The sequence below is a fragment of the Saprolegnia parasitica genome (assembly GCF_000151545.1).
Source record: "Saprolegnia parasitica CBS 223.65 unplaced genomic scaffold supercont2.53, whole genome shotgun sequence".
Taxonomy (NCBI): domain Eukaryota; phylum Oomycota; class Saprolegniomycetes; order Saprolegniales; family Saprolegniaceae; genus Saprolegnia; species Saprolegnia parasitica.
In genome coordinates this window covers 194,206-212,856 of record NW_012156447.1, presented here as the reverse complement: position 1 = coordinate 212,856, position 18,651 = coordinate 194,206, and the positions used below count along the sequence as shown (strand labels likewise).

Genomic DNA, 18,651 nt, shown 5'->3' with positions numbered 1-18,651 from the left:
AACATCATGACGAACCTCCAAGCGCCTGCGACGCCAACGGCGTCCGAGGCCAGTACCATCGGCTCGGAGCCAGACCTCGAGGGCGGCGAGGGCAGCGACGTGTCGCCGCTCTTGACGCCGCAGGCCGCGCTGCAGTCGCTTTGGGGCAATATCAAGAGCAAGAGCTCGGCGACCATGTCACCAGCGCAAATGGACGCGATGAAGAGCTATCCGCAGCGTTTCAAGACGTTCGTCATGCTCATCTTGCTGTCGGGCCTCTTCTTTGGCATGGCCTCACTCTTCCTGCCGCTTCTTCTCATCCGTCCATCCAAGTTTGCGCTGAGCTTCTCGCTTGGAAGTGTGCTTGCGCTCTCGGCGATTGCAGCGCTGCGTGGCTGGAAGAGCTACTGCCTCTCGCTCGTGCAGCCCGCCCACTTGCTACTGACGACTTTGTATTTAACCTCGCTCGTCTCGACCCTCTACGCGTGTCTTATCATGGGCAGCTACGTGTACGTGATTCTCAGCGCGTCGCTCCAGCTCATCACCCTCGGGTACTTTCTCCTCTCGGCGTTCCCTGGTGGCGTCGCGGCGCTTAACAGTACGTGCCTTCTCTCTTGGTGCACACTGCAACTGATACTCTTGTAGCTACGGGTCGCATTGTCGCCAAGAGCGCCAAGGGGATTCTTAAAGGCTGCATCAAGCTCTTTCAATGAGGCCACATATATATCAAATACACTCTTGATTCATCATTGCACAGCGACCACAACCAGGCTCGAGGCTCGTCTACGTGAAGGTACGATGGTCTTCTATAGAAGCTCGTCCAACTCGGGTGGCAAGTCATGCGGGCTGGGACCTGACTCGATACGCTCGTCCACGTCCGGTATCGCGGGTCCGTCCTCCGCTGGCTCGTCCACAGCGTCGTCCGGATCATCCGTAGTTGCGGGGTCGCCACTTTCGGGTGCTGCTGTCTCTTCGGTAGGCATTGGCTCACCGGCCGCCGGCGCGCGGGCTAAGCATGCTTGGTTGATCGCCCGCTGGCTCTTCTTCGAGAGCTTCTTCCCGCGCACTTCAAAGTCCGAGCCGCCGAACGACGAAAGCGGCTTGGCAATGAACTCGGCTTTCACAATGTTTTCCCAGCGCCCCGTGTCGGGCTTGGGCATCTTGGTCTACGTCGGGAGCGGTGGTGAGGCAACCATAAATTTATACCATTTTCGTACTTGGCTGTTGCGGCGCTTGGCCATATCGTACTCGCGCACGTCGAGCATGACCTTGAGGATGTCTTGGAGGCCTGTCTCGACGTACCGCTTGGTGATCGGCGTACTGTAGTCGCACGCGGGGCTGCTGTTGACCTCGATGAGCCATGGCTACATGGTCGTTGTGTGAGACGCGACCGAGGGCAGGGGCGTCCTCAACGACCTTGAACTGGTCGTCGATCATAAAGTCGTAGCCGTACAGCTCGCACGAGTTCTTGCGGTGGTGCACCGTGTCTTGCACGCACTGAAGCGACCACGACACGATCTGCTTCATGCGCGGCTGGATGTGGGCGAGCCAAATGCTTTGGCCCGTCGCGGCGTCGAAGCCATACCGCTTGGTCAAGTACGCTTGCAAGTCGTCCGAGTGCCACATGTTGCTACATAGCTCCTCGATCGATATATAGAAACAAGGCATTCGCAGGTAGTACCCTTCGACCGTCATCGAGCCGTCTTCGGTCGAGTACGCCTTGTAAAAGTTGTCACCGAACTTTTGAATCGAGTTGTTGGTCAAGTGCACATATTGGTCGCTCTACGCCAACCATAAGACAACCAACGTGCGCAGTCGCGTGTACGAGGTCGTCGACTTGGTACTCTTCCGAGCTGAACCGAAGGTAGCAATCCATGTAGAACCACACCGTGAGCGGGTTCCACGATGTCACAAAGACCCACTACAAAAGCGTGACGCTCCCTCGAAAGTACGTGCATTTTTCATACCTGGCGAATGTCAAATTTGCGGTTGCACACCAAAAGCGGGTTCTCAATGTACTTTTGGACCTAATGGGGTTACATATGAGTCGGAAAGTCGCACGCGCCGAGGGCTGTACGATCCATTGACACTCCTTGTGGTTCTCGACGTCGGCGTACGCAAGCAGCTCGTGGAGCTGGTTGAAGACGCGAATGCCTCGGCCCCGCGACATACCTATATTGGACTATCGCATGCGACAGGTCGGCACGACGCGTCTACCCGCAGGTTTGACAATCCACACGTTCTTGCAGTCGGCGCCGTTCAAGTGAAACTGCGGGCAAAGCGATGCGAGTTCTACGCGCTTCCGTTGAGCCGTGCCCCATGAAGAGGTATCCCGTCGTACCGTCGTAGAGGAACTGCACGGCGGCGACGGTCTCGGGCGGCAACACCTCCACTTGGCCCAAGAGCGCGTTGAGGCGCGATTTCTCCTTGACAAACGCCGCCTCTACGCGAGGCATCAGCGCCGACGGACTCGGTGCATGCGCCGCACCGAGGTATTTCTCTTGTTTCTTGGCGAGCCGAGCGTCCTCGCGCTGCTCGCTGGGGGTCATTTCGGTTGCGGGCGCGTTTGGGTCGTGCACAACAGCGGGCTTGACAAACTGGAACGACGCACGAATCGTACTTGGCGACGTCGGCGAGCAGCGCGTGAGCACCTCCCACTGCAGGTCCGTGACCACGGGCTCGATACCTACGTGTCATAGCGATAGCATCGTGTGGAGACGACGACGCGAAGATACCGCAGGCCTCTGCATTGTCCAAGACATCATCGGGAAGGATCTCGGTGCGTTTTCGGCAGACCGCAAGAAGCACGTCGAGGACACCAAGGTTCACGGGTGCTGGCGACGATTTGTAGGTGGCGTGGAGCCGCTTGAGCATGCCTTCCGCGTGGATGTAGCGGTAGTCTTGGATGTAGGCTTGCATGTCGGACGGTTCGTTGAGGTCGTAGGCGCGCGGGAAGAACGAGTCGATGTCTTCGCTGAGAAACCACGTGATGCTAATGGCATTGGTCAATGCACCACGCCAAGTCTACGTCGATCTACTTGCGGAGGTTGTGGAGCAAGCCCACTTTGGTTGTGATCGCGGTGTTTTGCATGAAGTGGTTCACGAGCTACATCCATGCTCAATGAGACGTCGACGATTCCTCAATACGGTATGATGAGCACCTGGTCTTCGTTGAGCTTGACGTTCTTGAGGTCATCGGACTTGAGCGCCCACTTGAGGTCGAAATATGGACTGTTGCGGTCCACGTTGTGGAACCACCCGCGGCCTTCGAGTGTCTCTTTGATGACAGGATACCACCCCGTGAGGCAAAACACCTAGACACTCCTTTAAGTCGCTGGCACTTATGTCGCATGAGACGACCTTGGTGTCGGGTGACACGCCGTTGCGCTTCTTCCACGACGCAAAGTCCTTGGCTTCCGGCACGAGCTGCGCTTCGGTGGGCTTGAGCTTGCTCAATCGCGACACCATCGCTACACGCCATGGTGTCGGTCGAGTGCGATTCGTCACGTCGTACCTTCGACGTTGACCTTGGGCTTCTCTTCGACCTCGGGCTCGGCGACGGCGGGTGGTGCCGCCGCAGCTTTCTCCGCGGCCGCCAACTTTGCCGCTTCGTGCCGCTGCAGCGCTTCCTCGCGCACCTTTTGCCGCTTCTTCTCGAGCAGCTCCTTCTTCTCTTCGTCGTCGAGCTGCTTTTGCTTGCGCTCTTCCGCGAGCTTGCTCAAGTATTCGACTTGTTTCTTCTTGATGGCTTCCTGCTGCTGCGCGCTAGTAGACACGTTATACATCCGTAGGATGGTAAAGTGAAGGCTCAACCGTCGCTCCTTTTCTTCGGGCGTCACGACGTCTTTGGGCTCGTCGTCCTTGTCCTTCTTGAGCCGGACCGCTGCGACGGCACTCCCGGCCGCGGCCAGCGCCACGGACGAGTTGAACTTCTCGAGCGCGTCTTGCATGCGACTCGATACCTCCTACAGCGCTATGCATAAGAAGCACGTCGTCCGATGAACTGTCGACCTGCGTGCCCAAAGCCGCCTTGCGCGCCGCCTCCTTCTTCTTGGTCGACTTTTGGCGCTCGGCCTCTTCGTCCACTTGCTCTTTCCGCTTCTTGGCTTGCAGAGCCTCCAAGACGGCCTACAGCGTACTGTATGTAGCACCTGCATCGTAGCGAGATGGTGTAGTCGTACTTGCTGCTTGAGCAAGAGCTTTTTCTGGGCGCCATTCCGCGCCTTCTTGTCCTCCGCCGTCTCTTCGCTACGCGTACAGTATACAGCATGAGCCGCGCGGATGAAAACTTCCAGAGACGTTGGTGGCGGTGGCGTCTCTTCCGGTGTTTCTTCCTTGGGCGACGGCTCGACGGCGCGCACCGCGGCGGCGCGCTGCAGAATGCTCTTGCGCAGCTTGAGCCGGAGCTTTCGCTGCCTATCGGCCTCGGCTGCCTCAGCCTCCTTCTCTTTGCGCTTCTTCTCTTCAAGCTCCTTGATGAACACTTGGTGGCGGTCGACCTTTCTCGGCCCGTTGTCGTTGTTGTTGATGATGATGTTGGCGCTAGTACTGTCGCTGGTGGGTTCGTCAACGAGCTCATCGGCTTGGTTGTCGCTGGCCGCGAGCTGCTTGGCGGCCGCGAGCGCTTCTTTGCGCCGAGGAATCTTGCTCGCAAAGCTCTTGCGCGCAGGAGAGAGAAGTCCCGCGTTCTCGACGCTCTCGGAGCGCTTGAGCGGCGACGCCATGTCTTTTTACTGAAACCCCCGCGGTTTCAGTCGACGCAAATATCGTCGCATTTGAAATTGCGTCGACGCAAATATGGTCGACGACGCATTTTTCCGCGCCACGAGCAAATGCACGCACCGGAACGTTGGGCATTGATCGAGTGCTCTCGTTCAACCGATCGACCATTGCAGGGCAGGTGGTGGAAGCTTAGTACTTTGTACCGAGGCAGAGAACAGTGTTAGCGTGGTTTTAACGGGATTTTATTGTCATTTTCCTGTCTTTTCAACGCAGCCCACGCGAAAAACACCGATTCGAGGCACCCCGAAGCGTAGAGCCGAGGTTCTTGGGCTTCGAAGTCGTCGTCCCCGATGCTGTCGCGTCGTGTCTAGCCCCTCGGCGGGAGGATGGGCAAGGGCGCCGATGAATTTTCTACCGTCGTGACGTTGGTGTATTTTAATTTCGGATGTTGATTTTGTCTTTGTATGGCCGTAGCCTCGTTTGGATGTGTAAATAGTATTTAAATAGACTGCAAAGCAACGTCATTCATTTCGAGAAGTGCGACAGCCAGCGATGCAGGCGGGAGGAGTACGATGATGATGATGATGATGATGCGATGGAGGAAGGCCTGACGGCTCATGCAACGACCTGCGTAGAAGTCCATGGAGCAGATGCAAGCGGAGCAGATGCGCAAGCAGTAGGCTCGAGTGCTTCCTGCGCGATGATGCATGATCGTCGTCTTGGTCGCGTAGGGAGAACGAAGAGATGAAGAAGCAGATCCTCACGAGCCTCATGACGCCGGCGGCCAAGGAGCGCTGTATGTACCTACGCAACCTTGAGGTCATGACGGAGCGGTCTTCTTCGTAGTGAGCCGCATTGCGATCGTGAAGCCCGAGAAGGCGCACGCGCTGGAAGACTTGATCATCCAAATGGCGCAGCGCGGTCAGCTGCCGGGCCAGATTGACGAGGCCAAGTTTATTGAGCTCTTGAACCGCACGGGCGCTGCGGAAGAGCAGCAGCGCACCAAAGTCACGGTACGCTTCTACCTCCGGCCGCAACATGGGATGTCAAGCGCCTGCTTGGTATTCTAGATGAAGAGAAGGACGTATTTCTCGGACGAAGAAGACGACGACGACGATGACTTTTAAAGCGCCAGCGTCATCCTACTGGCGAGACTACCCGACACGTTTGTAAATGTACACGGTAGACATGCCCCAGCTTTGCTGCATCTTGTGTTTCTGCACGAGCCCGAGCACGGGCGCGTGGTCGTCGTCGAGGCAGAGCTGCTTGGTCGCGGTCACAATCACGCCTCCCTTCTTGAGGTACAAGAGCGCTTGCTTGGTCACCAAGAGCATGAGACGCTCGTCAAAGCACGTGGCGTTGCAGAAGACGACGTCGGCGACCGGCCACTCGACCTGCGTCGCGTCGTCGTGGCCAATCACAAAGCGCGTCCGCTTCTTGAGCGAGTTGAGCGCCTTCTTCTCGTGCTGCCAGAGCCCATAGATCGTCTGCGCCGTCGCGGCGAGGGTTTCGAGGATCTCGAACCCAACGACCGCATCAAAGTCGTGGAGAAGCGCGGCCGCAAAAAGCGGCCGCCCCGTGCCGCAGCCTACATCGAGGAAGACGCCTCCGGGCTTGGTCAAGACGTCGTGGTTTGTCTACGCATCGATAGTATTGGAGTCTAGAATGCAATGCGACCGGGCCACCATGAGGAGCTCGAAGAGCGAGCGAAAGGGCTCGAACTCAATTTCGCCGTACGTGAGCGTCGTGGAGGGATACCCATTGGCCTCGCGCTCCGCCTGTAGAGAGCGTTCGGCTTCTGAAGACGCTAGAGGCGTACCCGAGAGATGGCCTTGGCCACGGCAATGCCATAGTCGCGGTACAGACTCGCAAAGACGGCGGCAACGTCGATATCCAGGCGCTCCTCCACGATGGGACTACCGAGGTGCTGGTTCATGTTTGCAGGGATTTCTGGATTCGATCACGAGCGTGAGCGTTACAAGGTAGTATTCGTACGAGCCTCATCGTCCCTTAGAATCGACCAGAGGTCGCTGTCGAGCGGGTACAGCATCGCATTCGGGCTGTGCGTGACGGGATTGACGACCGACCGGTGCATGGGCGAGAGCATGTAGTAGCCGTGCCGGATCGGCGAGTAAATCGGCACCGATGTCGTCGCATGCGAGCTCCGAATTTCCGTCATCTTGATCGTCGCGAGGTCTTCAATCTCGACATGCAAGCGGCGTTCGCACGCTTCGGCGCTATTCCGTCGGTTCCCGAGGTCTGGCGGTGAGCACACGAGGGGCACGACACTTGCCTCGTCCGCGGGTGGTGTCATGTGCTGCGCCATGAGATAGTCGAGCGCCGCGTCATCCAGGACGCTGTCGTCCTCGTCGTCGTCGTCATCATCGCTTTCCTCTTCCATTGTTGACGCCAAATTGAGTGGCGTCACTTGACCGGACGCAACCAAGAAGCGGCGCTCGAGCACCGCGAGCTCGCGCCGGCGCTGCGTACGCTCAGATTCGGACATGGTGTCGAGCGCGGCTGTGTCGCGAAGGTACGCTTGCTTGGACTTGGGCAAAACGCCAGCAAACTTTTCGAAATGCGCATCGGGTCGCACTGGAGCGTCTTTGCGAGGAAGACACGGAGCAAGATCCCGTCGGGCAGCGGCAGCACGCCATGATCAAACGCACGTATGAGATGGTTTGCATACTCTTCCTCTTCTTTGGTCCAGCGCCCCGATCGCTTCAGCACTTGGTTTGGTGGCCCCTGCTCACTTGACAGTTTACTCACTTTGCCCTTGACAAGACCGCGGCGTGGGTCCGAATCGCGACGTCCTTTGGCGTCGGGGCTCGGGACGCTCCCCGATCGGTGTCGCCGCTCGCCAATGATGGGTTTCTTGGGCTATGCATAGCACTCTCGTGAAGCGATAAGGACTCCTTGCGCCTACCGTGAGGCTGTTGAAATCGACGAGCAGCGCGTCACCGACAATGTTCCAGCGGGATTCTTTCAGAATCAAGTCGTTAAAGTCGGCGTTGCTCTACGGCACGTGTTTGCGTCGTCCAGAGACGTGGGATGCAAGCACCATATCGCTCGAGCGCTGCTCTTTCTCCAGCTTCTTAAAGTACTTTTGCGCATGCGTGCGAATTTGCATGAGCGTTCGCGTCGGTATCTACGTCTCGCCATGAGCCTCCAATCCCATGGTGCGGAGTACTACGTACTAAAGCAGCAACCTTCTTCCAGTCCTTTCCGTGCTGGCCGAGTCCTTGGACAAAAGCATCTTGCTCGTCCTTGGTCCATCGCCCTAAAAGCACCATAATCGTACTACTCGTCCATATAGGGATGCATGAAAAGACCCGTGGTGGTGTCGCTGCTGATACTTTCGCGCAGCGAGAGCTCGTCCGCGATGAGCTCCGTCTCCGACTTGGCACGGAAGCGGCGGCTCAAGCGCGGCTGCGGTGAAATCGGAAACGCAGAACTACCCGAAGAATAGAGATCCTGGATCACGTGGGTACTGAACTCCTCCTTGAAGACCGTCGCGAGGGCCCCGAAGCGTGTCGGAGACGTGGATGGCATGGACGATAACCACGTCGACCTATTTTCGGCGACTCCACCGTTGCAACGTCCGACGGCGTTGTGTCATGGAGGCAACGCAACCCACCAAGGACGGTTTCGTTGCGACTTCCTGCTCGTTATTAGGTTAGAAGGAGGTTATCATTGCAAGAAACGCTGCGGAATATCGCAGCGTTTTACCTACAGTAGGGACGTATTTGGCGTGGTACCGTCGTGCGTCAACGTGAAAGCGTGGTCAGGAAGAGGCGCCCCAGACTGTAGAAGAACTCGTCTGACAAGCGAGCGAATCAATTATGCATCACATGCGAACTCTTTGTAACAACGAAGATAACGCGAAACACGTTCATATATATATGCCTTGGCGCTGATCATCCAAAGAAGCCGGCGCCAAGAGACATCTCGTGCTCGCTTCTTGCATTGCACACTTCATGCATTAGACAGGTTGTCTCGATTGCTATGGGCCGTGGACCATCGCCACGCGTCAAGATCCCATGTTCACCCTGTCTTTCTACATGTACTCACCATCTACTTGTAGTAGTAGTAATAGCGTGTTAAAGCATGAATGTGTCTTCGGAGAGGATGCAAGCGGCGTCGCTACACTACTTGGCGCCAAATTGCACCACGTGGCGTTGACTTCTTGACTTTTCTATCCGGATCGCAAACCACGGGCGTTTCATCTTTGACTTGGTATTTGTATGCTTGTCCGGATAGACGGGAGGTGTCTATGTGGGCGAAACAAAGGCAATGTGGGTTTATTAAACGACCTCGCTGTTTGTATGCAATTAAAAAAGGTGGCGCGACGTCAGCAAACTGCGGCAACTTCACAAACCATATTCGAACCAATGGCTGACATCGAGCACGAAGCGCCCATCGCGGCCCCGAAGATCATCGTCCCCAAGCCCGACAAGGCGGTCTTGGATGCGGCCGTCGCGGCCCTCGAGGTCGAGAAGAAGACGAAGCTCGACCGCATGAAGGCGATCTCGCACGAGCTCGATGAGATCAAGGAAGGCCGCTCGGGCTTCTCGGAGAAGATGAAGGCCGCCAAGGTCATCTACAACGAGCTCAGCGAGAAGAAGAAGCAGCTCCACACGGAGCGCAACCAGCTCAAGATCGACTTTGAGAAGGCCAAGGGCGCCAAGGACAACTACCGCGAGTCGCAGAAGTCGCTCTCGAACCAGTTGCCGTTCAAGACGGTCAAGGAGATTGAGGACCGCATTCGCCAGCTCGAGACGGACCAGCACACCAAGTCCATGTCGCTCACGGCTGAGAAGAACCTCATCAAGGAGATTGAGAGCTTGCAGCTTGCCAAGAAGAACGTCGCCAAGTTTGCCGCGCAGCAGGGCAAGGACGCCGATTTCAACGCGTCGATGGACGACATCCGCGCCGCCATGAAGGCCAAGAGCGCCGAGATCGAGGCCGTCACGGAAGACTTCAACAAGCAGAAGGCGGTCATGGACGCGATCCGCGCCGACAGTGACGTTGGCGGCCGCGACCTCTTCCCGACGCTCCTCGAAGAGAAGAAGAGCTTGAAGGCCCGTGTCGACGAGGTCTTTTCGGAAATCCGTGCGCTCCGCGACCAGTTCAAGAAGGACAACGACTTGTACTACGAGGGTGTCCGTGCTGCGCGCGAGGCCAAGAAGGCTGCCCGTGAGGCCGAGGACGCTGCCCGCAAGGCCGAGTACGACGCCAAGGTCGCCGAGTACGAGGCCGAGATGGCCAAGATCCACCCGTACCAGGACGAGATGGACATGGCGCAGGCCCTCGTTGTCTTCCTCGAGAAGACGTTTGCGAAGGAGCTCGCGGCTGCGGTTGCTGCCAAGCCCACCACGACGACTGCCGCTGTCGAGCTCGACGGCATGAAGCCGCTCAAGCGTGACGACGAAGAGTTTTTCTCGGTGAAGAAGACGGCCAAGAAGGGTGGCGCGGGCAAGAAGGCCAAGAAGGAGACCAAGCTCGTCTTGCCGATTGCCCAGATCCAGTCGTTTGCGTCGCTCGGCCTGACCCCGCCGGCGCTCGTCTCGAACGTCGAAGAGTCGATTTCGGCCATCAAGGCCAAGAACGAGTGGTTCAAGGCCCAGACGGTGCGCGCGGATGCGCCGGCCGTTGTCGCCGCCCCTTCGTCGCCCAAGAAGAAGGCCAACAAGAAGGCCAACGGTGCGTTTGACCAGGGTGCGTTCCCGTCGCTCTCGGGCGCCGCGACGTTCGAGTCGTCGGAGAGCGCGTGGGGCCCGGGCATTGGCGCGCCGGTCGCCGTCGAGTCGGAGCAGGTCGACGACGACGAAGCCCACGCCGACGAGGAGTAAACGCTCGTCGCCATTGTTTGCAAGGATGTCGCAAACTAGTTTAGGAGCTTAGATACTATCACTTTATGTCGTCGCATTGCCCCCGTGAATTTTAACTGCAGAAAGTCATGTGGCGTTGTGGAGCCTGTTCTCGTCCTTCTCGTCCACTTGATGAAAGAGTGTGTGCAGCAGCGCCGACTTGTCGCTCTCGTTGCGCCGGAGCACCGACCAAAACTGCTCGACGAGCTTGGTCTTGAACAGCACGCGCTCGTCCACGTCGAGCTGCGCCCACCGCAGGGCGTCACTGGCCGCCGCCCAGCTGGCCTTGGCGAGGAGAAGATCGCGGCCCACGCCCACGAGCTTTTGGCGAAAATAACTGCGGTCACCGACCTCATCGTCGTCCTCTTTGAGGAGCGAATGCGGGTGCTCGAAACACCCGAGCATGCGAAGGTACCAGCCGGGCGACGATGCCGCCTGCGCCGTGTACACGCCGGGGTACAGCGTCCGCACTTGGTGCTCGAGCCGGTCGTGCCACTCGCTGAGCTCGTCGACGCGGTACGTTGCGTCCATGGCCGCACGCGTCGCGCGAACGAGCGTTTGCGTCGCTTTCTCGAGCGCCTTCTGGAGCTGCTCAATCTTGCGCCGAAAGACCGCGATATCGTTGGCGACGATGGTCTCGTAGCTCGCGACTTGGCGCCGAATCGGCTCCAACACCGACGGCGGGTCCTCGGGGCGCCCGTCGAGCTCGGGGTAAAAGATGTCGGCGTCGAGCGTCGAGCCATGCGCACGCGTCAGGCGGTGGTGCAGAAACGACCTCTTGCGCTGGGTCTCAATCTCACCGAGGCCGCGACGCGTCACTTTGTAGCGCATCGCGCGCAGGAGAAGCGACCGGCCGTGGAGCGCCATGACTCTGGCTTTCGGGTGCCGCACGAAATAGGAGCTCGCGCCTTCCATGTCCTATGCAGTCTCGTGGGACATGGTGGAATTGAATAGGTGGGTGTACGAGTGCCAAGAGGTCGACTTGCATTTCCGCCAACGCGACAAGCGCAATGCGGAAGAGCAGTTTGGCGCCGTCGACAAGGAAGCGCGTCCAGACGCAGGCGAACGCGTCGAGCGAGAGCAGGCGCGCAAAGAGCGTGGCAAACCACTAGCATCATCGATCGCAGGGTTGGATGCGAATTCGATGCTGCCCATATACGTATTACCTGCGTTGCAAAGTACCCTGCGTGCATGCCAATCGTGCGCAAGTGCGAAGAGAGCTGTGGGAGATGACGCTCCATGAGCGTCTGTAGCGCGTAGATGTGGCGGCGCAGCCTACTCGATACCGTCGTCAAATACAGCAACGATCGACTTGGGTACCCAGGCATGGACGGAGCCCAAAGCGAATGCAAATCGTGCTGCTGGATGGCCCCAGCGACGGTCCAAAACACAATGGCTTCGTCGTCGCGCGTTAGGTTGCTGTCCGTGATGACAGTAGGGTCGTTGAGCACGACGAGCAGGAGCTTCGCCACGACGTAGTTCATGCCTTGGCAGTACCCGATCGATGGAAAGCGGAGCGCAAGCGCCTTCAGAATGTTGGCCAAGTGCACGTGTCCTGGGCGGGCTGCGTCCGAGATGGTCTCAAAGTATGGCTCCTGGGGAAACGTCCGTGGAATGTCCCGTCGGATCTCGCCGTCTTGACCCGTGTGCGCCAGCGTCAAGAGAACATTCGCATGGCCTTGCAGCAGCTCGTTCGCGTAGACATGTTTGTCCTGCGGCAAAAGCGCACGCTGACGCAGTGCGTGGTACAGCCACCACGAGGTACGAAGCGACCGGTCGATGCCACCTAGTAGCTACTCTCCAGCTCATCGTTCGTTGGGTGCGAGGACCATCTACCTTGGAGTCGATGGTATTGCCGCGGGCTGGCCAAAAGGACGCTGTATAGCGTGTCGTCTGGCGACACCCATCCATGCTCCAAGAGCAGCATGAGCACGCGGGGCAGCCGCTTCGAGGCGGTCTGCCGCTCGGATGGCGGCCGCGCCGGGCGAGGCTCTGTGCTTGGTAGACTCTTGGGTCGATAGGTCGTTGCGTCGTCTGCTGGTCGTCGATGGCGTGGCGATCGCGGGGTCTCGGCGACCTCCAAGGCTCGCATGCTCTGTCCGAGCGAGGATCGGAATCGCAACTGAAAAAGACACGACCGCTTCGAAAAAGAACGGCCGTGGTATGTAAAAGAATGATTAAAAGAACCGGATGCTTCCGTATACCACAGACTTCAGCATACATTGAACAGCATCATGCGACTGGAGGTCAAGCTGCAGGGCGACCGCGTCCGCCTCGTCCCGTACTCGGCATGGCACGTGGCCAAGTACCATGAGTGGATGAAGGACCCATGGCTCCTCGAGATGACCGCGTCCGAGCCGCTGTCGCTGCCGGAAGAGCAAGAGATGCAGGTGACGTGGCGCGAGGACCCGACGAAGGCAACGTTCATCGTCCACGCCCATGGCCATGACGACGCCCGCGACGAAGACGAAGCCTCGATGGCAGGCGACGTCAACCTCTTCTTCAATGACGATGAAGATCCGGCCAACTGCGAGATCGACATCATGATCGCCGAAGCCTCCAAGCGCGGGCTCGGTCTCGGAAAGGAAGCCGTGCTCTTGATGATGGCATATGCAGTCGACAAGATGGGCGTCCATCGGTTCTACTCCAAGATCAACGAGACGAACGAAGCGTCCTTGGGCCTCTTCCGCAAGTACGTATACAACCCATGGCGACGCATTGAATTACGATGGACCATGTAGGCTCGGCTACAAGGAGTGCAACTACGTCAAGGCCTTTCAAGAGTTTGAGTTTGAGTTTCACGTGCAAGAAGAGCAGCGCGCGATGCTAGCAGAGATCCTACGTCGTACGAGTTTGCTGCCAATGGCCCAAAAGGACTACTAATGCATTCTCGTCTCGTTGAGAGCAAGCGGCTGACGATGTGATGATTGCCGATTTCTGGGCGAAATTTTTATACGTGGCACATCGATGCCGAATTGTGAAACCGGATGCCGATTTCAATACCGTTGTAACCGGATGAAACGAGCGCAAGCAGTCGCATTGCAACGGTCGGTGCGATGGCCAAGAAGGACGAGGTAGACGATCCATGCTCCTCGAGCGCTCATGAGCATGCGCAGGAGAAGGGCGACGTCGACGTCGATGAGGAGGCCAAGGACGAGCTGGCCAGAGCCGAAGCGATCGACGACGACGACGACGACGATGAGAGCGAGACGATGGAGGAAGACACGGTACCTCCACAACATCTTCCTTCTCCCGTCGAGACATGGCATTAGGGTCTCACGGAGAACCAGAACCGTCTCTTGTACTTGATCTCTCTCTACAGCAAGCCGGCCGTTCTCGCTACGGACAAGGAAGAGTGGATCCGCAAGCCCGCGCTCCTCGTGCTTTTGTACGAAGCCATTGTCTCCAAGGCGCTCGACTACGATTACGCGCCCGCCTCCGAGCTCGTCGAGAGCAAGCGCAAATACTTCAACATCTCCCAAGAAGGTCCATCGAGCCATCCTTTATGTGCATACCATATATCAAGCCATAATCATCCCATGTAGGCAAGTCGGACATTGATTTTCTCCGTGAAGAAGAGCTCTTGAACGGTCTCAAGCTCTCGTCCAAGACGTACCAGCCTGTGACGTGCTATCAAATCTCAGAAAAGGGCCTTGAGCTCATCGCCAAGCTCGGCCGCGCGGACAAGGCGCCCGTCCATGAGATGGCGTATGCCCCCGGCACGCGCAACCTCCTGCGCGTCGAGTGGGACGGGGAAGAGTACTGGCTCAACGACGACGTCAGCGGGTACCGGCGCGTGTCGTCGGTGACGGAAACTGAGGACGTCTCGTACGTCTCATCGGCGTACGTGCCGCAGTGCCTGCGCCGCGGTGGCCGCCCCACGCTCAGTAACGCCCATCGCGCGCACGAGTGTGGCTTGAGCGACTCGAGCATTCGCGACCAGCTGGACGAGATCATAACGCTCAACTCGGTCTCGCTCATTGTCGCCGAATTTATCCCGTTTGGCGCCAACCAAGTCGTGCAACTCAACTGCAACCTCGGTTCAACCGAGCGTGTCCAGGTACAAGCGATGCTACGTACGACTAGATTGCACGATGTGCGTAGGGGGGATTCTTTACGGCCGTCGTCGACACCGAGTCGACGGGCACTCAAATCAGCGTCGATCCGGGCTTGACGTCGGTCAACGTGCTTGATTACTCGCTCACAAACCACGTCAACTTTGAAGCTGACATTCATTTTCCCGAGCCACCAGGCATTGTTCAAGTCGAGACGTTTGGGTGCTCGCTCACAGCATCTGGCTCGTGCTTTTACGGCATGCAGGTATCTATGTATCTTGTATTTGAAGACTACTTATGCGGCTTGGCACTAGGTCGAAGCCATCATGGATCGCATTAAAGACAACATCTCGCTGGACCATCTCTCGCGCTTGCTCGTCGACGTCCAGCAAGATTCGTCCAAGATCGTCGACTCGGTTCTTTCGGCGTACCAACGCAGCCTCCTCGAGCTCATTTTTATGAACGAAGCCGCCCACCGCGACAAGATCAACCTCATTATCGCCAACGAGATCACGCCCCACTTGACGGCGGAAGAGTACATGGACAAGGGCGAGTACGAAAACGAGCTCAAGCAGGTCGATGATACCTCCGGAATTCCAGTCCCCTGTTGACGCTCGGGAGTAGGTGATTGGGGACACACGCGCGGCCTATGATATTAGCGAACACGACACACTCATCTTTGGTGCGTACGGCCTCCTCATTGCAGGTCCCAACTCGCGTCACCACGAGCCGCTTCTCTGCTCCTTCCTCGAGTACGAGAGCATGAACCTCTTTACGCAAAACTTTTTCGCGCGCATGTTTATCGTCGTCGACGACATGAAGACGGTCCGCGACATGCTCGAAGTCGCGGACCGCGACCCGAATCGGCTCACCGAGATTCGCACCCGTCTCGCGGTGCTCTCCAAACAAGTAATTTTGCTCGAAGAGACACTGGGCTTTTTGCGCGAGTCGCTTGATGAAGCCGAGATTCCGTCCGAGCCACCAGAGCAAGCCGGCCGGAGCTTGTACGAGCGCCTCCAACTGGGTAGCCTCTCAGCCCAGCTCAAGCGCCGCGTTAAGGATCTCGAGAAAAACATGCTCGGCGCGCGCCATGAGCTCGACGTGCTCAACGAAATGAGCGCCATTTGCAGCGAAGAAAAGATCTTCAAGCAGCACGAAGCGATCCGATATCACATGCGGTCGCTTTGTGAGCTCCAAACCATCAACGAGCGGTCCGCAACGACGCTGCAGCTTATCCAAGTGATTCTCTCGGGCACGCTAGCGTTCGACATTTTAGATCGACTCACGGGCGACTGGTCGCTCCAAGGCCAAGCGTGGGCGCTCTCGTACCTCAATCCGCTCGTGTTTGAATCGCCCGGCCTCTGGTACATGGACATTTTTACCGTGGCAACGGCATGGATTTATACATAATTGGCTTAGGTTTGTGTTCAGCCTTCTCTTTTGGGCGAGCGTCGCCGGCCTCTTGCTTTATGCGCTCAAGGCGTTCACGTACCGGTCCCAAGGCGTCGTCTCAATCCGCATGACACGCCAAGTGCCCATCGACATGAAGAACCTTGCGACGTTTCTTCGCACCAAAAACATTTCGGTGCGCTCGCTGCATGTGTCCATCTCGTATGATGCTTATCTATCGCATTAGGACGAGTCGCACAACTACGATGGCAACATTCGCATCGCCAAGGTCGTGTGGAATGAAAAGTTCAAGAAGGAGTGGGGTGGAGCCGTGCCGACGGTGCAGGTACGCGCGATGATGGCCACAACAACGAAAATCCATACCGTATGCTAGCTCGAGTACGATGAGCAGAATGCGTTCATGCTCCAAATCTCAATATCGTACCGCCGCCGACAAGCCAACAAGCAGCTGGCATTCAATGCCGACGAGCTCTACACGCGGCTCATGCAGGTAGCGCTTGCTTGATTACCACCGATCGATGCATATGGCGGTGTAGGAACTCGATACGGCCAAGATCTTTGTGCATCTCGAGAGCGAGGCAGCTGTGCCGTCCGCGAAAACAGCAGCGTAGATAGCCTCCATGGACTCTATTTATCGTGCTTGTAATGACGCTACCCGAGCCCGCAACGCGTGGGCCGTCGCCGCACTGTAGTCTTGGCACTTCTCTACCTGCGGCTACGCATCCCTCGTTCTTAGCGCATGATAAGGCTAGCGCATGTCGTACCATGCTTCCGGGCCGAAACCGGACACTCATGATGCCTTCGAGCGATTGCAGCCGCAGCTGCATGTTTTGGACCCACGCAGCGCCCTTGGGCAAGTCGACGGTCATCGCGTGCTTGAACTCGGCGCACGACACACCCATGAGCTGTTCCACAAACTACACAAAGGTCCCTATCGCGCTGTCGAGACACTGTCAAGGTACCGCGGGCGCGACAGCCACGAGGAGCGTGCGCGTGCCGTCTTCAATGTAGACCTTGAGGTCGTACCCGCTTGCGTAAGCAAAGGCCGCCACCGACTTGACAAACGCTTTCAGATGAAACGTGAAATGGAACGTGATGGGCGACGTCGCCGCCGCGATCTGCGCTTCAATGCCCGAGAGATACGCGAACGGAAGGTACGGGTCGGACCGCGCCGGAGGCAAGGCGACGACGGGTGGTGCGAGGACGCGAGGTCCGGCAGCAGCGCGTTGGCGTGGCGGCATGCTGGTCGACGGACCGTAAAAGAGATGTCGAATCGCCGGGTCCGTCGTGCGCTCTTCGTCCGAGAGGTCGAGGTCAATTGGCTCTGGCGACGGCGGTCGGACCGGCGGCACGACGTGCGTCGCTGATGTCGTCGGAGCTCGGATGGGTAGTGGCACAGGGGTATACGGAGGTTGCGCTGGGGCAGAAGAAGCATTCGTTCTCAGAGGTTCACATGGCGTCGCAACGGGCGGGCGAGGGTGGTTCGATGGCGATACGGCGGGGACCAGCGCACCTGCGTTGGACGGATCAGCAGCTTGAATGGGCTGTTCTCTAGTTGCAAGGTGTGAGACAAAGGGACCGAGCGGCACGTGGTACGCACAGCGTCGGGTTGAAGCTTTGTCCGAGGACGTCAATCGACCGCAGCATGAGCAGACCATGACGCACGTCTGCGTTCTGGACGATCACCTATGCGCAAGCGATTGCATCTACTTGATCCTGTCATCGTTCATGTACCTTGGTGCCGGAGGGAGTTTTCGTGCTCAAGCTCCGCAGCGGCGCATGTCTACCATGCACGGTACAGTCGCACGTTGCATCCGAGGCGTCATTCGTACTCGATGCCATAGATCACTTGGGCACCATCGGTCAAGCACATTTTGAGAAGCCGATTGGGCGTGTCTTCGTGGCGCTGCTCCTGGCCAGCGCCAACGTTGGCCACGTCGACGACCTGTCCTTTCGCATGAGTCGACATCGTCCGTAGCGTTCTACCTGCAAGAAGAAGCGACCGACGAGCGAGACGCCGTCGAGGGCGCAGACGTTCGGAGGCAGGCACGGCTCGCACGAGAGGCGCACATCGGCATAGAGGAACTGGTCGACGACAAACTCGTCCTGCTCCGCAGCCGAGAGGCGTCTACGCAAGCGCTGGGAGCATGGAGCATGTGCATCCTCTCTACCTGCCGCACTGCGCCATGTACGAAGAGAGGAGGCCCTCGCACTCGGCGGCCCACGCGGGTCGGACGCGCGCGATCTGCCGGCAAGCGTCCATCGGCTCCAGGTCGGCCCAAAGCAAACAATACCGCGTCTGATTGGTCAAAATAGAGAGGGCCAGTAGATTGCCAAATTCGCGCCGAGGTCCTCTCGAGATATCGGGTACCCATCTCGACGGTGCGCTGCGTTAAGGAGCCAGGTGCCCACCCTTGCGTGCATGTAAAGCACTCGACGTCCTAGAGGCTGCAGTCGGCGGACGCCAACAAGGAACCAGCAATAATGTGATTTTCAAATGATTCCACCAATCACAAGGCTTTATTCTCTATATTTCAGCCAATGATCAGCCGCAAAGCTTTGAATCTTGGAGCGGCTCGGATATTTCGCGGCAGAATGGGCTTGGTCGCCACCTC

At 57.9% G+C, this 18,651-nt stretch overlaps 9 protein-coding genes across 9 annotated transcripts; 5 read left to right on the top strand and 4 right to left on the bottom strand.

Moving 5' to 3' along the window:
- Nucleotides 1-6: 6 nt before the first annotated feature.
- Nucleotides 7-692, top strand: SPRG_10367 (hypothetical protein; the record flags this gene model as incomplete). Its single annotated transcript, XM_012349423.1, has 2 exons — nucleotides 7-577; nucleotides 625-692. The coding sequence occupies 2 exons, from the start codon at nucleotides 7-9 to the stop codon at nucleotides 690-692; spliced, it is 639 nt and encodes a 212-aa protein (XP_012204813.1).
- A 2-nt stretch (nucleotides 693-694) lies between these two features.
- Nucleotides 695-4,703, bottom strand: SPRG_10366 (hypothetical protein; the record flags this gene model as incomplete). Its single annotated transcript, XM_012349422.1, has 18 exons — nucleotides 695-1,145; nucleotides 1,197-1,343; nucleotides 1,396-1,609; nucleotides 1,661-1,761; nucleotides 1,805-1,900; nucleotides 1,947-2,006; nucleotides 2,057-2,151; nucleotides 2,197-2,271; nucleotides 2,321-2,665; nucleotides 2,715-2,971; nucleotides 3,018-3,085; nucleotides 3,141-3,293; nucleotides 3,340-3,449; nucleotides 3,494-3,744; nucleotides 3,793-3,944; nucleotides 3,991-4,107; nucleotides 4,161-4,227; nucleotides 4,279-4,703. The coding sequence occupies 18 exons, from the start codon at nucleotides 4,701-4,703 to the stop codon at nucleotides 786-788; spliced, it is 3,093 nt and encodes a 1,030-aa protein (XP_012204812.1). The 3' UTR covers nucleotides 695-785.
- A 527-nt stretch (nucleotides 4,704-5,230) lies between these two features.
- On the top strand, nucleotides 5,231-5,900 carry SPRG_10365 (hypothetical protein). The gene is made up of 5 exons (XM_012349421.1): nucleotides 5,231-5,268; nucleotides 5,337-5,377; nucleotides 5,433-5,497; nucleotides 5,548-5,714; nucleotides 5,772-5,900. The coding sequence occupies exons 1-5, from the start codon at nucleotides 5,254-5,256 to the stop codon at nucleotides 5,826-5,828; spliced, it is 345 nt and encodes a 114-aa protein (XP_012204811.1). The 5' UTR covers nucleotides 5,231-5,253; the 3' UTR covers nucleotides 5,829-5,900.
- Nucleotides 5,856-7,917, bottom strand: SPRG_10364 (hypothetical protein; the record flags this gene model as incomplete). The annotated part of the gene is made up of 8 exons (XM_012349420.1): nucleotides 7,899-7,917; nucleotides 7,763-7,849; nucleotides 7,628-7,717; nucleotides 7,272-7,581; nucleotides 6,697-7,221; nucleotides 6,521-6,651; nucleotides 6,387-6,479; nucleotides 5,856-6,338 (listed from the first exon to the last, which is right to left on the bottom strand). Exons 2-8 carry the CDS (start codon nucleotides 7,829-7,831, stop codon nucleotides 5,856-5,858), a joined length of 1,701 nt encoding a protein of 566 aa, XP_012204810.1. The 5' UTR covers nucleotides 7,832-7,849; nucleotides 7,899-7,917.
- Nucleotides 7,918-9,045: 1,128 nt separating this feature from the next.
- SPRG_10363 (hypothetical protein) lies at nucleotides 9,046-10,678 on the top strand. Its single transcript, XM_012349419.1, has one exon. It carries the CDS (start codon nucleotides 9,093-9,095, stop codon nucleotides 10,551-10,553), a length of 1,461 nt encoding a protein of 486 aa, XP_012204809.1. The 5' UTR covers nucleotides 9,046-9,092; the 3' UTR covers nucleotides 10,554-10,678.
- On the bottom strand, nucleotides 10,581-12,576 carry SPRG_10362 (hypothetical protein). Its single transcript, XM_012349418.1, has 5 exons — nucleotides 12,408-12,576; nucleotides 11,892-12,357; nucleotides 11,738-11,846; nucleotides 11,536-11,679; nucleotides 10,581-11,489 (listed from the first exon to the last, which is right to left on the bottom strand). Exons 1-5 carry the CDS (start codon nucleotides 12,496-12,498, stop codon nucleotides 10,659-10,661), a joined length of 1,641 nt encoding a protein of 546 aa, XP_012204808.1. The 5' UTR covers nucleotides 12,499-12,576; the 3' UTR covers nucleotides 10,581-10,658.
- Nucleotides 12,577-12,800: 224 nt separating this feature from the next.
- Nucleotides 12,801-13,504, top strand: SPRG_10361 (hypothetical protein). Its single transcript, XM_012349417.1, has 2 exons — nucleotides 12,801-13,263; nucleotides 13,313-13,504. The coding sequence occupies exons 1-2, from the start codon at nucleotides 12,806-12,808 to the stop codon at nucleotides 13,452-13,454; spliced, it is 600 nt and encodes a 199-aa protein (XP_012204807.1). The 5' UTR covers nucleotides 12,801-12,805; the 3' UTR covers nucleotides 13,455-13,504.
- A 114-nt stretch (nucleotides 13,505-13,618) lies between these two features.
- On the top strand, nucleotides 13,619-16,700 carry SPRG_10360 (hypothetical protein). Its single transcript, XM_012349416.1, has 11 exons — nucleotides 13,619-13,645; nucleotides 13,688-13,798; nucleotides 13,844-14,057; nucleotides 14,117-14,631; nucleotides 14,676-14,891; nucleotides 14,941-15,201; nucleotides 15,251-15,990; nucleotides 16,046-16,211; nucleotides 16,263-16,361; nucleotides 16,410-16,526; nucleotides 16,573-16,700. The coding sequence occupies exons 1-11, from the start codon at nucleotides 13,628-13,630 to the stop codon at nucleotides 16,645-16,647; spliced, it is 2,532 nt and encodes an 843-aa protein (XP_012204806.1). The 5' UTR covers nucleotides 13,619-13,627; the 3' UTR covers nucleotides 16,648-16,700.
- SPRG_10359 (hypothetical protein) lies at nucleotides 16,668-18,299 on the bottom strand (the record flags this gene model as incomplete). The annotated part of the gene is made up of 8 exons (XM_012349415.1): nucleotides 16,668-16,751; nucleotides 16,801-16,953; nucleotides 16,999-17,587; nucleotides 17,637-17,722; nucleotides 17,771-17,819; nucleotides 17,869-17,981; nucleotides 18,023-18,164; nucleotides 18,208-18,299. 8 exons carry the CDS (start codon nucleotides 18,297-18,299, stop codon nucleotides 16,668-16,670), a joined length of 1,308 nt encoding a protein of 435 aa, XP_012204805.1.
- Nucleotides 18,300-18,651: the final 352 nt, after the last annotated feature.